This window comes from Helicoverpa armigera, chromosome 6 (genome assembly GCF_030705265.1).
Source record: "Helicoverpa armigera isolate CAAS_96S chromosome 6, ASM3070526v1, whole genome shotgun sequence".
Lineage (NCBI taxonomy): Eukaryota > Metazoa > Arthropoda > Insecta > Lepidoptera > Noctuidae > Helicoverpa > Helicoverpa armigera.
This window is the reverse complement of record NC_087125.1, coordinates 13,420,725-13,436,901: the sequence shown is the minus strand read 5'-3', so window position 1 is coordinate 13,436,901 and position 16,177 is coordinate 13,420,725. Positions and strand designations below refer to the sequence as shown.

General features: G+C 40.3%; 3 protein-coding genes across 3 annotated transcripts; 2 read left to right on the top strand and 1 right to left on the bottom strand.

Moving 5' to 3' along the window:
• Positions 1–23: 23 nt before the first annotated feature.
• Positions 24–805, top strand: LOC110380601 (ER membrane protein complex subunit 5). The gene is given in 4 exon segments (XM_021340618.3): positions 24–217; positions 296–348; positions 438–505; positions 507–805. Coding segments are annotated over 4 exon segments (351 nt in total). The 5' UTR covers positions 24–138; the 3' UTR covers positions 658–805.
• Positions 806–1,619: 814 nt separating this feature from the next.
• Positions 1,620–2,574, bottom strand: LOC110380600 (probable H/ACA ribonucleoprotein complex subunit 1). Its single transcript, XM_021340617.3, is given in 2 exon segments — positions 1,620–2,389; positions 2,392–2,574. Coding segments are annotated over 2 exon segments (696 nt in total). The 5' UTR covers positions 2,465–2,574; the 3' UTR covers positions 1,620–1,766.
• A 5,309-nt stretch (positions 2,575–7,883) lies between these two features.
• On the top strand, positions 7,884–15,294 carry LOC110380611 (uncharacterized). Its single transcript, XM_064035089.1, has 12 exons — positions 7,884–8,228; positions 8,489–8,792; positions 9,131–9,199; positions 9,684–9,788; positions 10,255–10,312; positions 10,763–10,828; positions 12,430–12,460; positions 12,842–12,934; positions 13,300–13,337; positions 13,890–14,027; positions 14,420–14,588; positions 15,039–15,294. The coding sequence occupies exons 1-12, from the start codon at positions 8,058–8,060 to the stop codon at positions 15,147–15,149; spliced, it is 1,353 nt and encodes a 450-aa protein (XP_063891159.1). The 5' UTR covers positions 7,884–8,057; the 3' UTR covers positions 15,150–15,294.
• The last annotated feature ends 883 nt before the right edge of the window (positions 15,295–16,177 follow it).

Here is a 16,177-nt window from a genome sequence, read left to right as displayed (position 1 = left end):
GCGTGACAGTGACATGATTTCACAGTGACATCAAAATTGTCATAGTCAATTTGTAATTTGGAGTATACCTGTGTGTGACTCGTAGAAATACAATTAATTTTTGTAGCCTATCACCAATAAAATATAATTAAACACACAATGGGATCATCTGTGCATAAAATCATTGTTATAGTTGGATTTATATCGTTATTCCATTCCGCCTTTTCAGCTGCCCAACGTAAGTTCACAATTCTTAGGAACCTGTACCTATAGATTAACTCTAACTATGTTAAATTTACTTATTTTACTGTTATAGATCGGTCTTACCTGCGGATAACGTCTCAGGAATTCACAACCTTGCCTTTGGATGTAAGTACAAAATGTATTAAACTGTTCTAATCATTTTTTCAATGATAGCAAATTATGAAATTATATCCATGTCCCTGTTGTGATTCCAGATTGTCGTTCAGGCTGTAGCCAGTTTGTTTGCTGTGATGTGGGGAGTGCTGAACGTGGCTGGCAACCTCCGAGATTCCCGCAGCCGCTGAACTGAACACTGTTAAATGGGAGAACCAGAGGAACCTTCCATCTTTCTACATTTTCAACCACAGAGGAAGAGCTTTAGCAGATAATTATATGCCTAGTGGGGGGAAATGTGAATTAGAGAATGTAGAGTAATATAGTAGAAGATTTTTTGCATAGGAAAGTCATTTTTGTTATGTTTTAACACTGAATATAACTTTTTCATAATATAAGTAGATATTGGGGGAAGTTATGAGCAAAGTTATGTATGGAACTGATAACTGAAATCAAAGGAATGAATAAATCAGACAGTTTTTGTCCTGAACTATTGATAAACAATATATATGAACAGAACAATACTGAACATGCATAAGGCACCAACATGCCAACTTCAGATTGGCAAAGAAAAGTGGCAAGAACTGTAGTTTTGCATAATTGTACTTTTTCCAGTTTCTGTTATACAGAAAATAATTGTCTGTCTATAACTTAATATTTGTATCATGTCATCTGCATTTAATAAGATTTTTCATTGTTTTTCAACACACAACTCTTTATAATGACTTTGCTTAGGTTTAAGGTGATAGCAAGATTCTACAAATGTTGTATTATAAGGCATACTTTATTATTTATTTCATTTCATTATAAATAATTTGGTTAAAATTAAATAAAACAACTCTTGTCTTAAAATATACCTTTTATTTTTAATGAACTTTAATTTTATACATTGCTTTTACTCAAGGTTTTTCTGTCTGTCAAGTTATAACAATAGTTATCATTCTGCATTGTATAAAAGTATTATTGCTGGGTACATTTTTTATGAATGTGGATTCTATATTTATCAATAGTTCTAATGTTTTTATCCTCTAAGCTGCTGTTTGAAATCATATTCAAGTTATAACATTTGGAACTTATTTCTAAACCTTACAAACAAGGCACGCACATATCTTTTAAGAGGTATTCTGTTGGGTATGAAATTAAACAGCACTTAACAAGCTTACTATTATTAATTTTTGTTAGGATATCTTGTATCCCACATTCTTTTATACATCATACATTACAAAAGACTGGAAGGTACTGATATCTTGCTATACATTACTGAGGTCAAAGTAGTGCCAGCTTAACCAAACATTAACAGATATATCCACCAAGTTATTCTCATAACATCATCTCTTTCATACATCCCTTCACAGGTCAACCTTAACAATAGACATAACACAAGGTCCTTATTTCTAAATGCACATATCCATTGTCTAACCACCACAAGGCTATCGGCCTCCTCGTCCACCTCTGAAGCCACCTCCTCTGTTGAATCCGCCGCCGCCGCCGCCTCCGTAGCCGCCGCCGCCACCCCGGCCGAAGCCTCCGCGCCCGCCTCCGCCGCGACCGAAGCCGCCACCACCGCCCCGGCCGCCGCCACCACCACGGCCGAACCCGCCGCCGCCACGACCACCACGAGGACCTCCCCGTCCGCCTCCGCGACCGCCACCCCTCTTCGCACCAGGCGGCTGTGGCAAGAACCTCTTCAGAGGCAACAACTTTGCAGGATCAATGTAAAACTGCTGTCCATCTTTAAAACTGTTAGCTTTGAAGTTATCACTCATCTTAACCGACACAAAGTAGTCACGGAGGTTGCCGAATATCTCGTCAATTTTACCGATCTGTTCCTTGTTTTCGAGGAAGATGGGCGCGTTGAAGTATGGTACATCTTCTATGTCAACCTTGCATACTAAGTCGTCTTGTACTGTCCAGCCGTAGTGTCCGAGGGGGATGACGGACTCTGGAGGGCCTTGGTCCTGCTGTCTGAAGCCACCGCCGCCGCCTCGTCCGCCCCGGCCGCCGCGACCGCCGAAGCCGCCTCGGCCGCCGCCGCCTCCCCGTCCGCCGAAACTCGACCTCCGCCGCCGCCGCCGCCACCGTAACCACCTCGACCGCCTCCGCCACCACCTCTACCGCGGAACGACATTATTTACAAATAAAGTGTCGCAAAATAAAGCGTGTTTGAGATATAACCTCAAAGCGTGCGTGTTATCACCATGCACGCTTGTCTGACAGATAGATAACCACAGACTACTAAGAGGTGAAACTATTTTTTTTATCTACGTTCAGTGGACGAAACTATGTTATTCTAGTTTGTATTCTAATATGTGTTGCCAGGAAACCATCGAGGATAGCTTATGATTATGGAATTAAGCCCACTTCTTCATTCATTTCCATGCATGTTTTAATCGTCACACTTTTAATACAAATCGAGCGCACTCCGCTCGCCCGGCGCGGGCGCCGTTCTTCAATTTAATTTTACTGAGGGTCTTCAACGAGCCAAACAGCCTGGTGGCGTAGAAACGGACAACGTAGTATAGTTATCGGCACGAATAATGAGCTCTCGGCGGAAGAGTGAGGATCGCTTTGCGCACCGTACACTTATGGCAATAAACCAATAAATCACTTCTGCGCAGGTGAAGGTCAATATTTACTGATGATGTTGATGTTAAGAACGGAGTTCTGTTTCCTAGATTTGTAATTTTTATTCCGCAGTTTGTCACTTTTGCCGTGTGGAATATTTTTGTCATGTCGTCATATTCTTTTTCAGTTAGCTAGAAATAAATGAAATTTATGTACATTATTCGTATTTTGAACACCAGTTCCGATTACCGAATTCACATTTCCAGGTACTTCGATGTCGCCGCTCTTGTCTTGATCCGACACTCGTGGGTAGATTATTCCAGTATATTTTTCTAGAATGTGCTTCCCTTCTATTCCTGCCAAGGCTATCCACTTTACTACCTAGTCGTAACTCGTATCTGAGGCAAATGTGATATTTTTCGTCATGTTTTTTTGCTGCGGCGTCTAATGCGTTTATTGGCACTCCACGATTTAAGAAATTTCCTGGACCGACGTATTTATATCCCGGAAACACTAATCCGCGACTTCCACTTGGCTGCTCCTCGTCCGTTGATGCTCGCTCATTGTGTGCCCCTTTATATATTATGATATCCCCACTCCTTTCCAGTGAGCTTCTCACCACCAATTGGGTTGTAGGGTGGTGTTGGTAGGTTCGGGTATGGTGTACAATGTATGACAAAGTATTACGTCATAAAGTATTACAGTAAAAGTATTACGTCACAAGGTATTATATATGCTTATGCATGTACCTATCACTAGTAGTAGTAGTAAATTCAATTAACCTAACCTAACCTAACCTCCTGCCTATCCACTTTACCACCAGGTCGTAACTCGTATCTGGGGCAAATGTTGCAACCTCGTTTACAAATTCAATGTCAGCAGTTTGTATTTTTTCTTCAAAATGTTTTATATTTTTGTCTTTTATAATATTCAGTAATTTTGTGGTATTTTTCGTCGTGTTTTGCTGCGGCGTCTAATGCGTTTATTGGCACTCCACGATTTAAGAATTTCCTGGACCGACGTATTATTTATATCCCGGAAACGCTAATCCGCGACTTCCACTTGGCTGCTCCTCGTCCGGCGGCGGTTGTGCAGCCATTGATGCTCGTTTTTGGTATGGCATCTCGCAGTTCAGCCTAGGAGGCCGTGTACTGCTTAACCGGACTTTTCCCTGTGGATGCCTAGAATTTAAGGCCTCCAGCCAGGGGCGTAAAACAACTTATAAACTAAGCGACTGCGCTAAGGGTACCCCTGTGGGTCGGACCTCGGCTTAGGGCGTCGCTGGGGAGGCAGCAAAGGGACAGGCTGGATCATATGATCATTATTATTAAATGGGGAATTTAAAGCTACTGGCTCAGCTCGCGGGCTGGCTCGATGAGCAAGGGTCGGGAGGACAGAGAACGGGACGTCGCGGCGGACCTCGGCGGCGAGGTTTGTACGAACGCGGTTTGTGTTTGTATAGGGTGCTAGTGAGTTTACTACTCTTGGAGGACAGTTATCTCATCGTCAGGTTCTAGAAGGGCATGCCTAGGGCGGCGAATCCTACTGATGCGGGAGGGAGTGTACTGGCTGACACGATAAGTGAGTTATCGTGTTTCTCAGCGTTCGAAGTACCGTATGGCGGCACGCTTCATATACTGGCGGATGGTAGGGATTTTAAGTCGACATGAAGAATCTCATTTCGAACATAATAGGGAGCTCCTGTGATTTTCCGTAAGGCACGGTTTTGAAGGGCTTGCATTCTGTGAAGGTAGCGATGGCTTGCCTGTGCGAACACAGGGCAAGCATACATCATGACGGGCGTATGCACGATCCGTAGAGGCGTAACTTGGATTTAAGAGATAATTTGCTCTTTGAATTGAGCAAGAAGTGCAATCTGCCGTACACAAAGGCTGCTCTAGAGCGCACCTTACGTATGTGCTCGGCGAATGAGAGGCGCTGGTCTAAGATTACACCTAGATATTTGGCATGCTCCTTCCAAGGAATCGGCCTACCAAACATGGTGACTGACGGGGGCGCGGGAGGAAGCCTACGGCGGGGCTCGAAAAGAGTATGGCCTGGCTTTTGTCGGGGTGGAGTTCGATTCTCCATAGCCTAGTCCAGACACCTAGGGTGTTGCAATAAGCTTGGAGATGTCTCACTATGGCGGCTGGGCTGCGGCCTGAGCAGTAGATTGCCGTGTCGTCGGCGAATAGGGCTAATTGAACATGCTTGTTCTTAGGAATATCGCTAGTGTATAGCGTGAAGAGGATGGGGGAGAGTACCGAGCCTTGTGGGACGCCAGCTTTATAGGGTGGGCCGAAGAAAGAGTGCCGTCTATGCGATAGCGAAAGGTGCGATTCGACAAAAGTCTCGTAAGATGACGACGAGACGGTCTGGGACACCGAGTTGGTAAAGCTTGTAAATCAAGCCTTTGTGCCAGACTTTGTCGAATGCCTTTGCTATGTCGAAGAGAATCGTGCCGGTGAGTTGGCCACGTTGGAATCCGTGGCTCACACCTTCCACGATGCGGTGGACTTGTTGGACACAAGAGTGATGGGTTCGAAAACCAAACTGTTCTAATGGAATAAGACTCTTTGCTTCGACGTAATCTTTGAGACGCTTATAGATAAGTATCTCGTAGATCTTGCCGAACACATTGAGTAAACTGATAGGGCGATAGCTGGACGGGTCTGATTTTGGTTTACCGGGTTTGGGAATACCGATTACGGTTGCCTCTTTCCATGCCTGTGGGAACAGGTTATGGGTCATGGCGCAATTGAAGATCGCGGTCATGAGTATTACGAGGGAAGCGGGTAGGATTTTGAACACTTTATTGGTTATTCTATCTGGGCCCGGAGCTTTACGGGGTTTGAGACGTTTGATGATCTCTGCCACTTCGTCTGGAGTGACGGGAGGCAAGGGATCGTCGGGGTCTCTTGCGGTGGTAGGAGGATCTGCGCTCGACCTCGGCTTCGACCTTTAGTAGGTGAGCCGGGTCGACCGGTTGGGTACTAGGCGAGCATTGAGCCTCGAGGCTGTCGGCCAGACATTCCGCTTTTCATCGTCCTCGAAGGCGATGGAATTGTCGGGGCGTTTATTGATGCTCGCTCATTGTGTGCCCTTATATATTATGATATCCCCACCTTTCCAGTGAGCTTCTCACCACCAATTGGGTTGTAGGGTGGTGTTGTTAGGTTCGGGTATGATGTACAATGTATGACAAAGTATTACGTCATAAAGATATTATATATGCTTATGCATGTATCACTAGTAGTAGTAGTAAATTCAATTAACCTAACCTAACCTAACCTAACCGGATAACTTTTTCAAAAGGAGACTGCATTTTGCACGATTTAGGGTAGGTTTGGACGTCGAAATTAAAGTTTTTCTATTAAAAAACACTAAATTTTACAGTTTTTCGCCAAAATTTTTGATACGTCAAAAGACGCGTCAGGAAGACAGGTCGGAGTGGTAAGTATTTAATAATTTTTTTACAATGAAAAAATCTAGTCAGAATTTTGAGAATTAATTAATTTTGTGTTTTTTACAGGTCGAGAAGGGTGGGGTTGTCAAAAAATCGAGTCACACCGCTTCGATGTCGCGTTTGAGGGTTATTGCGTGCTTACAAGCCTGTTGTAGCTATTATACGCAAAAAACCGCATCAAAATCGGTCTCCTTTTGGAAAAGTTATCCGGTTAGGTTAGGTTAGGTTAATTGAATTTACTACTACTACTAGTGATACATGCATAAGCATATATAATATCTTGTGACGTAATACTTTTACTGTAATACTTTATGACGTAATACTTTGTCATACATTGTACACCATACCCGAACCTAACAACACCACCCTACAACCCAATTGGTGGTGAGAAGCTCACTGGAAAGGAGAGGGATATCATAATATATAAAGGCACACAATGAGCGAGCATCAATGGCTGCACAACCGCCGCCGGACGAGGAGCAGCCAACTGGAAGTCGCGGATTAGCGTTTCCGGGATATAAATAATACGTCGATCCAGGAAATTCCTTAAATCGTGGAGTGCCAATAAACGCATTAGACGCCGCAGCAAAAAAACACGACGAAAAATACCACAAAATTACTGAATATTATAAAAAGACAAAAAATATAAAACATTTTGAAGAAAAAAATACAAACTGCTGACATTGAATTTGTAAACGAGGTTGCAACATTTGCCCCAGATACGAGTTACGACCTGGTGGTAAAGTGGATAGCCTTGGCAGGAGGTTAGGTTAGGTTAGGTTAATTGAATTTACTACTACTACTAGTGATAGGTACATGCATAAGCATATATAATACCTTGTGACGTAATACTTTTACTGTAATACTTTATGACGTAATACTTTGTCATACATTGTACACCATACCCGAACCTACCAACACCACCCTACAACCCAATTGGTGGTGAGAAGCTCACTGGAAAGGAGTGGGGATATCATAATATATAAAGGGGCACACAATGAGCGAGCATCAACGGACGAGGAGCAGCCAAGTGGAAGTCGCGGATTAGTGTTTCCGGGATATAAATACGTCGGTCCAGGAAATTTCTTAAATCGTGGAGTGCCAATAAACGCATTAGACGCCGCAGCAAAAAAACACGACGAAAAATATCACAAAATTTATTAGTTATGGTTATAATACTTCCGTTTTTCTCCCGTTTAGGTCGAAAACCTAAAAAATTAATGCGGCTTTTTCAAAATTTTCCCTGTTTAGGCTTACTATGTTTATATTTAAGCCATTTTCTAATACGAGTATATTATAATCAATGAAAAGCAAAAAATAAAGTTTACGTTTATTTCTAAACCAATGTACCAAAAAATATAAAATTTTATGATTTTTTATGTTATAGCTCCCCTATATCTTTAAAATTGATGTTTCCTGTGAATAGGCATTTCAATGTGCTTTTCACAGGGCTAACTAACTGACAGCGTCAATGACAATTGTCTGTTGTCATTTATTGTTTTGACATTGTCAATTTCAAAGGTGTAATAGAATTGTACCGTTTTTAATTTCTACAAATTGTTGAAAACATTTTAAGCCTGTATTCTGTGCCGTCGCCTTGTATTGTACTTAGGTACAGTAAAAATCTGATGTTATAAGTCTTATTCACGGAGTACATTGAACTTATAGGTCTTAATTATTGTTTGATGTAATGGCGACGTTGGAAGACGAGAACAAGCATTTGCGGGAGAAAATTGAATGGTCGCAGACAAACAATGAAATTATACAGAAAACTCAGTATTTCAAGATGCTGGTTGCTCAGAAAGAAGATGAAAAGCTGGCCCTCATGAAAGAAAATAACGAAATAAGGCTAAAATACAGCGTGAGTTCGTAATATCTATTTAATACCTTTCCTATTGCTGCTACCTGATATAAAACGCGAGGTGTAGTCCTACAGATCTATTGAGAAGAGAAGTAGTTCTTTTATGAAAAGACGACCCACTGACCCAAATTTTGTGTTGAATAAATGGTTTTCCTTTCTTTTCTTTCTTTTAATTAATATTGTTAGTCTGCTAATGTATTTCTCTCATTATGAATATACACAGAAACAAAGATTTACATATAACCAAAAAACCATTGCAGAGGTTCAGAAACAACGTTGAATTCCATCTAAGAAAACTGGATGCTGCATTACAAGAAGCCAGCGAGAAAGCCATTTCACATCTGGTCCAAGCATCAGCGGAAATAGCTAAGAGCATGGAATTCGTTAAGCAGTGCATGAGAGAAAGTCGGGAGATGGATGCGTCTCCAAGATGGAGTGCTATCAGTGATACCCAGAGTTCAGGAAAGAAGGAGAAGGTTCACCGAGTCCCCCCCATGGTGGGAGGACAGTCTATACAGCCAGTGGTGGCACTCAGCAGGACTTTGCTGAATACTAGTAATACAAGTGAGTTGCAGCTTGCCATGGTAGTATTTAAATGCAGGCATGTTAATTTGTTTCAATAATATGTTTGTCTTTACAATATAATTTGTTACATTATGGAATCAGGCCCAATCCCGTGTTTGATAACTCAAAGTCTCTTGAAGATTGTAAGGTGTAGAGGGGCGAAACATGTGTCGAGTATCGATTGACTGTCTTCAAATTTCAAATTATTTATTCATATGTTTCAAAGCTCACATCAAAATACAACATTATTTCTTAAAATGTTAACATATGTGCTAGCATTACAATATTGTCTCAGTACAATGCATACATATTTCTAAGTGTGAACTTTTATCTTCCAGGGTCAACAACTAGTAGTCCCAATCATAGTAATATAACACAGAGAGCAGTTCCTATGCACATGTTACAAGGTTTGTATTTTTATGATATTTCTAAAGCATCACAGGCTTTCAGCTAAGTTGATCACCAACCTTTTTTTGTCATCCCACTGCTGAACACAAGCCTCCTCTCACAAAGAAGGTCAGGTCATGTTACAGCATAAGTAAAAAAAGACAACCAGTCTTACCAAGGAGTATGATGTGTTGGGAGAAAGCTTGACATACATACAATGAATAAATTGAGAGCCCCTTGGTTTGCTAGATTTTCTATGTAGAAATATCATAGAATCTTAAATAAAATTTCAATTAACATTTATGGCCTTACTACAAAAACTTAAACAAATATTGAACACTTGTCTAAAAATTATGGCTGCAAAATGGACCTTATTTCAACATCATGATTTGTCATTTTTTTAGACAAGTGTTTAACAGGCGTTTAAAAGGTTTTGTAGCAAGACTGTTACCGTTTAAAGTATTCTTAATACTCTACAATATGTTTTTACCATTTGTTTTGTAGATGTGTACATACCACTAACAAGGATAGACATACCTACCGCCAACATGGATGTGGACGCCATCATGGAGGATAATGCCGACGACAGCACTGACGGTTTACTCGAGGGTATGGAAGGAAACTATCAAATCAAAAATCAAAATAACTTTATTTTCAGGCTGCATTGGCCCTTAAAGTCTAACATACATGTTATATTATATAAAATTGTTAGTATATAAAAACTATATTGGGCCATGAAATAAAACATGTAATGGCTTATTCAAAGAACCTTTGCTGCTGAAAAGTGTACTTTTTGAAATACCAACATGTCAGACATTATATTTGGATATTAATTTACTAGCCGTTTTCGGAACTATTGTATGAAGATAAAATATAGCCTATGTTACTCGGGAAGCGTGTAGCTTTCAAAAGTGGGCGAATTTTTCAAATTGGTTCAATAGTTTCAGAAGTTACGAAAAAACAAAAAAAAAAAACGCTTTATTATGTATGGTTTTCGCTTTATTGTGTATGTACAGGATTCTGTACTTTGTAGAAATATGCAGAAACTATTTGAAACATTCATTTTTTCCAACAGGTGAAGAGGAGATCAGGGAATCCGATGGTCACATATCGGAAGAAGATGAATTTGAGACGTAAGTTTTAATTCTTCACTAGCATCCGCTAGCGGTTTTACCCGCCTCCTATCTGAACTACTTGATTTACTAAATCCCCGAAAAATCACTAAAGTCGGTCCAATCGTTTTTGAGCATATATTTTACTAGCTTTTGCCCGCAACTTCGTTCGCGTGGAATAGTGACTACCAGCAGATTTTTGATTTGACCAATAGATGGCGCTATATGTCCGGAATAATTTTATTTTATTTTTTGTAATAAAACTATCCTATGTCCTTTCTCAAGTTTCAAACTATGTCTGTACCAAATTTCACACAAATCGGTTCAGTAGTTTAGGCGTAAAGAAAAGACAGACAGACAGACAGACAGTTACTTTCGCATTTATAATATTAGTTTGGATTTGTTTTTCTTTATTATATTAGTAAATAATATAATGGAGTTTCTTATTACCGTGTGTAATATAAATTACAGAAGTAGACTTGAACCTGTCAGTGAGGAGGATTCTTCAATCAACGTCAGAGATGTTGAACCAGCAAGGTAAGACTACTTGTTATTTATTTATCAGATGTCGATGTCACAATGGAAAATGTCCTAAGAGTAGCGCCGCTTAAATGCGGGGGTTCAGGGACGAGGAACGTTACTGTCTCCGCCCTCATACGTATTTAGAACCCGTCCATTTTTAAACAAATTCACAAATCAATCTTTGACGGGTGTCTCAAGGAAACCCAACGTCTCGTTAGTTTAGTAGTAACTGATCGTTTTGGTCACGTTATTTGATCTACAAGAAGGCCTGCCTTGCATCTCTGCTCATTCCTTCCATCTCTGCTCATTCCTTCCATCTCTGATGATCTTAAGATATATAAAACTATTTCTTCACATGAGGATACTTTCTTAATTCAGAAGGATTTAGACAGAATAGAGGACTGGTGCAGGTTAAACCACATGCAGCTTAATGTCCAAAAATGTAGCCACATACGATTTTCCAGAAAGAAACAGTCCGATTTGAAATCGTACAACATCAAAGGTGCAGTATTGAACACCGTTACTGAGGTACGCGATCTGGGCGTTATTATGGACAACAACATGAATTTTAGAAGCCATATAGATGGCATTGTCACAAAATCAGCACGATTACTTGGATTCCTTAAGAGGAGTTCGAGAGGATTTAAACTGGTTAGAACAAAGATAGTCCTATATAACGCTTTAGTTCGTAGCAACCTGGAATTTGCCAGCGTGGTATGGAACCCGTTCTATGCTGTACAGTCACAAAGAGTTGAAAGCATTCAAAGGGCTTTCACAAAACACCTCGCTTATACATCTGGTGAAATATCCCCTCGGTGTCCCTATGAACAACGTATCCAGTGCTATAAAATGGATTCCTACGTGACCGTCGTCTGATGCAAGATCTTTTGTTTCTCTTCAAATTAATAAATAACAAATTAGACTGCATGAAACTTGTGGAAAGTGTGGGACTAAAAGTACCATATAATATCCCTAGACATCCCATAACCAACCTGTATCATACTCCAGCAACTAGAACCAATATAGGAGTAAACTCGCCACTGGTCAGACTCAGCAGAGAGATGAACTCAGTGATTAAATCAGCTCCAGATCTTGACATTTACAATGTCTCGATTAATATCTTTAAGGCCCAATTACTGGAATCCCAAAAATTGCAACATCGACAAAATGTTACGTAAAATGTTATGTTTTATGTTATTCTATTGTTATTCTATACTTTAATTTATATTTTTACATTTTTAGTTACCATAAGTTTTGATCTCATGATGTTCTCACAAAATATAGTTTTATAAGTATTTCTAAGACAGTCGTTATTGTTCTCATAAGTTTATGTGTTATTTATTACAGCAAGTTTAGTTTTACTTTAATTTTAATAAGAAGTGTTTTTTTGTTTTTTGTCTTGTATAATTTTGTTTTGTATAATTTTCTACTTTCAAATTCTATCATTATTTAGCGTATGTTGGTTAACCTGTAATTGGCGACTGTGTAAGTCCTAGTACCTAATAACAGAAATTGTACTTTAAGCTTAATCAACACAGAAGCTGTTGGTAAACCCTTTAATAAATAAATAAATAAATCTCTGTTCATTCCTCTATCCATGCACAACTTTATTACAGACTCAGGCTACAGAGTGACAGACAGTCAGACGTTAAAAGGAGAAACAAATGAGTACTTCGAGAGGAAGCAGCCACATTGAAGACCCGTTGGAGGGACCTAGCTGGTTGCTAGACGATACACCTAGCAGTGGCACACCGGTTAATAATAAGGTATTTTATTGTTATGTACTTATTACTTATTGAATACTATAATACCGATATTCTGACATTCATAACTACGGCCCATATTCGGATATAATGTAGCCTATGTTACTCGAGTTAGTCAAGCTTTCCAACAGAAAGAAAGAAAGAAAGAAATATTTTTCAAATCTGAGTATTTAGGGTACAAACAACGGGAAATATCTAGTAATTATATTAAATCATTACTCGCTTATATATGTTGTTATTTTATTGGTTGACATTATATTTTTAGGGTGCCTCCAGTAGTGGTAGAAATTTAGAGCCGGACTCTACGACAGAAGTTGAGAAAACGCCCGCATCTAGTCGAAACGAAGTAAACACAGAGGTAACTATATATTTTATACTTACTACAAAACGGTTGACAAAATATAATATTAACTTTCAATGAACACAGCTTTTACAGAAGCAAATGTTTCAGAATAAATTTCTTGTTTCGCTTTTAGTTTTTTGAGATTTTGTTTCATTTCTGTCAAAATTGTTGTTTTTGTAAATAAAAAGTTACGGTATTTAATCGTACTTTTTATCGTCTGCTACTTGTAAGGTACGACTTAAATCCTCATCAAATGATTCACGAACATGTACTATACTGCAACTGTGTTTACCTACAGTCTACGGACAGCAGTCCCGTGGTGGCGTTTTCTCCGACGGTGCGTCGACGCAAGCGCACATCGTCACCGGTGCCTCTGACGCCCGTACTCGCCACGACCCAACTCGGCTAGAAGGAACAGGTATAGTCGCCAAACATTATGTCGTCGCGGTACAATGTGTAAAATATTTTAGACGTCATTGGGTGACGGCGGTGGAGGGTAAAGGCCACTTGTCAGAATTTAGCTGTAATCGGCGATTCATCATCATCATCATCTCAGCCATAGGACGTCCACTGCTGAACATAGGCCTCCCCTTAGATCTCCACAGATACCTGTTGGAGGCGACCTGCATCCAGCGTCTTCCGGCGACCTTTATAGGTCGTCTGTCCACCTTGTTGGTGGACGTCATACGCTGCGCTTGCTAGTCCGTGGTCGATTGAACATCGATTGAATAATAAATATCTTTGATAAATTCTTTCCTTTATTGAAGTATATTTTTCTTCAATTTCAAGTTTAGGGTTTATATCTTCACGGTGCATAGCTGCGCATGTTGAGGCAAGCATTACCCAGCCGTGTGCTCTTGTCACTTGTCACTTGCGCATGTTAACTTGCTCCAGCTACATGCACCGTAGACGCTAAAGAAAGTCCTCCACACTACATTATATCTATCAACCACTATATCTTACTCCTCAGCACAAGCGGTCGTGTACTCAAAGTATTAGTAGCGAAGATGCGCTTAGAGGGCGGGACTCCCGCCAAGCGAGCGCGGTCGCCGCCGCCCTTCAACGCGCCTAGCCCCAAGGGTGCCACCGACTCCAGAGTTATCGTGTCGTGAGTAGCTTAACACTTTACATAGCCATACTTTACTAGATTTAAATGCAGTTAAAGAGAGAAGGAAATATCTAGACCTATAAAAAAACGGTCAAGTAAGACAGACAAAAAATCACGTTTGTAATAAAACCACTATTGGACAACGACTATTCATTTATTTGATATTTCTTCTTCTATAATTGTCACATATTCCTATGCAATAGACTTTTACTATTTAGATACAATCTCAACAGTTTGTTGTATTATGTTTGGATAGTGGTGGAAAGACAAGAACTTTGAAAAAATACTTTTGAAACTTTTAAATTGAAAAATAAAAATCTATTGATCTCTCTGTCTGTACATAAACCTATAAAAATCGCTTCCTTAATTTATTAAAGTTAACAATATTACAGTGAATCGGGTTCGCTAAACAAAGAAACATTAGAACAAGCTCAAACAGTAAGTCGTCGAGACAGCCACAGTTCTCAAGCTGTGAGAGAGAGGGCGCCACAGTCGCGAGTACGAAGATGTACGACGAGTGGCGAGCGAACACGAGCGGAGGACTCAAGATGGCCGCGAAAGGTTGGTAGAACAATATATGTATTTGAAATATTTAACCTATTTTACAAGGTTAAATTGTGTTTTTGTAGGTATACTTTTTAGATTTTTAAAATATATCAAAGTACGGTTTTATATAACACAAATCAAAAGGCATTTATTCACAGTAGGATGAAAATTTTTGAAGCAGTTTTTGGAGGTCAAATGTACAAAAGACAGTCCCCAAAACGCCCGCTTCACCACTTCCTGTGTTATTGCTGAAACAACCTCCCCGGCTTACAATATAATGGCGAAATTTTTTAAATGTATAACGTAACAGATAATTTTAACTTGACTTTTTGTTATACGTCATATATACAGCCTCACTGGTCAGTTAGTTAGTTATCAGATAGTTAATGCCATATAAAAGCTGCTTATAATTTCTCCAGATATTGCTATCCGTACCTGTGAAATCAAAAGTTATACTTTTAACAGTCACCACAGGCTACCGAGCCAAGACGGCGACAGCGCTCGCAGCCGCCGTCACAGCCGCGACAGCAACAGCCGTCAACGCGACAACAGTCGTCAGCGCAGCTGCGACAATGACGGCCATCAGCGCAACTGCGACAATGACAGCCATCAGCGCAGTTGTGAAAATGACAGTAGACAGCGTAATCGTGATAGCGACAGCAGTGGCGCCGGTGACTCCATCAGCGAGGGACGGACGCGCAGGACGAGGAAACCCGTCACATACAAGGAGAAGCCGCTTAATAGGTATTTATAATAATAAATAACATTTATTTCAAGTAACTTTGACTCAAACGTACTATACAAAAAATACCAGTAAACACAAAAAAATACAAAATTTAAATACCATATAATATATAAATACAAATTATATATGTACAGGTGTTATTACCAACAATCCCAAGGTGGCGTTGGGTTTCTGGTTAATAAGTCCCTAGCTGATAACGTTGTGGAGGTGTCTAGTGTGTCGAACAGGGTAGCGTACCTTATCTTAAAGCTCACCGACAGGTATAGCCTCAAGGTAGTGCAAGTACGCACCGACCTCGACACATTCAGACGATGAAGTGGAGGATATGTTTGATGACATATCAAGGGCCCTCCACTTCACTACAAAGACCCATTACACCGTTGTCATGGGGGACTTTAACGCTAAAGTGGGAGTACAGATTTGCGGCGAATCGGCAGTAGGATCCCATGGATTTGGAAGCAGGAATCATAGGGGGCAAATGCTCGTCAACTTCCTCGAACGTGAGGGGCTCTTTTTGATGAACTCTTTTTTCAAAAAGCAGCCCCAAAGGAAGTGGACGTGGCAAAGCCCCGACACTATGACTAAAAATGAGATTGACTTCATCATGACGAACAAGAAGCACATATTCAGAGACGTCTCCGTGATCAATAGGTTTAATACCGGTAGCGATCACCGACTTGTCCGAGGCTCTCTGAATATCGTAGGCATCGTAGGTATCGTAGGTATCTAAGGCTGAACGTTTCCGTCTGATGAAGGCCAGGCTCCGACAACACTGCTCCAAACCATGACAGGATCTGAAACGTTCCAGTCAAATTTGAGAACCGATTTGCCGCCGTGGAAACCACAACAGACGTTAACC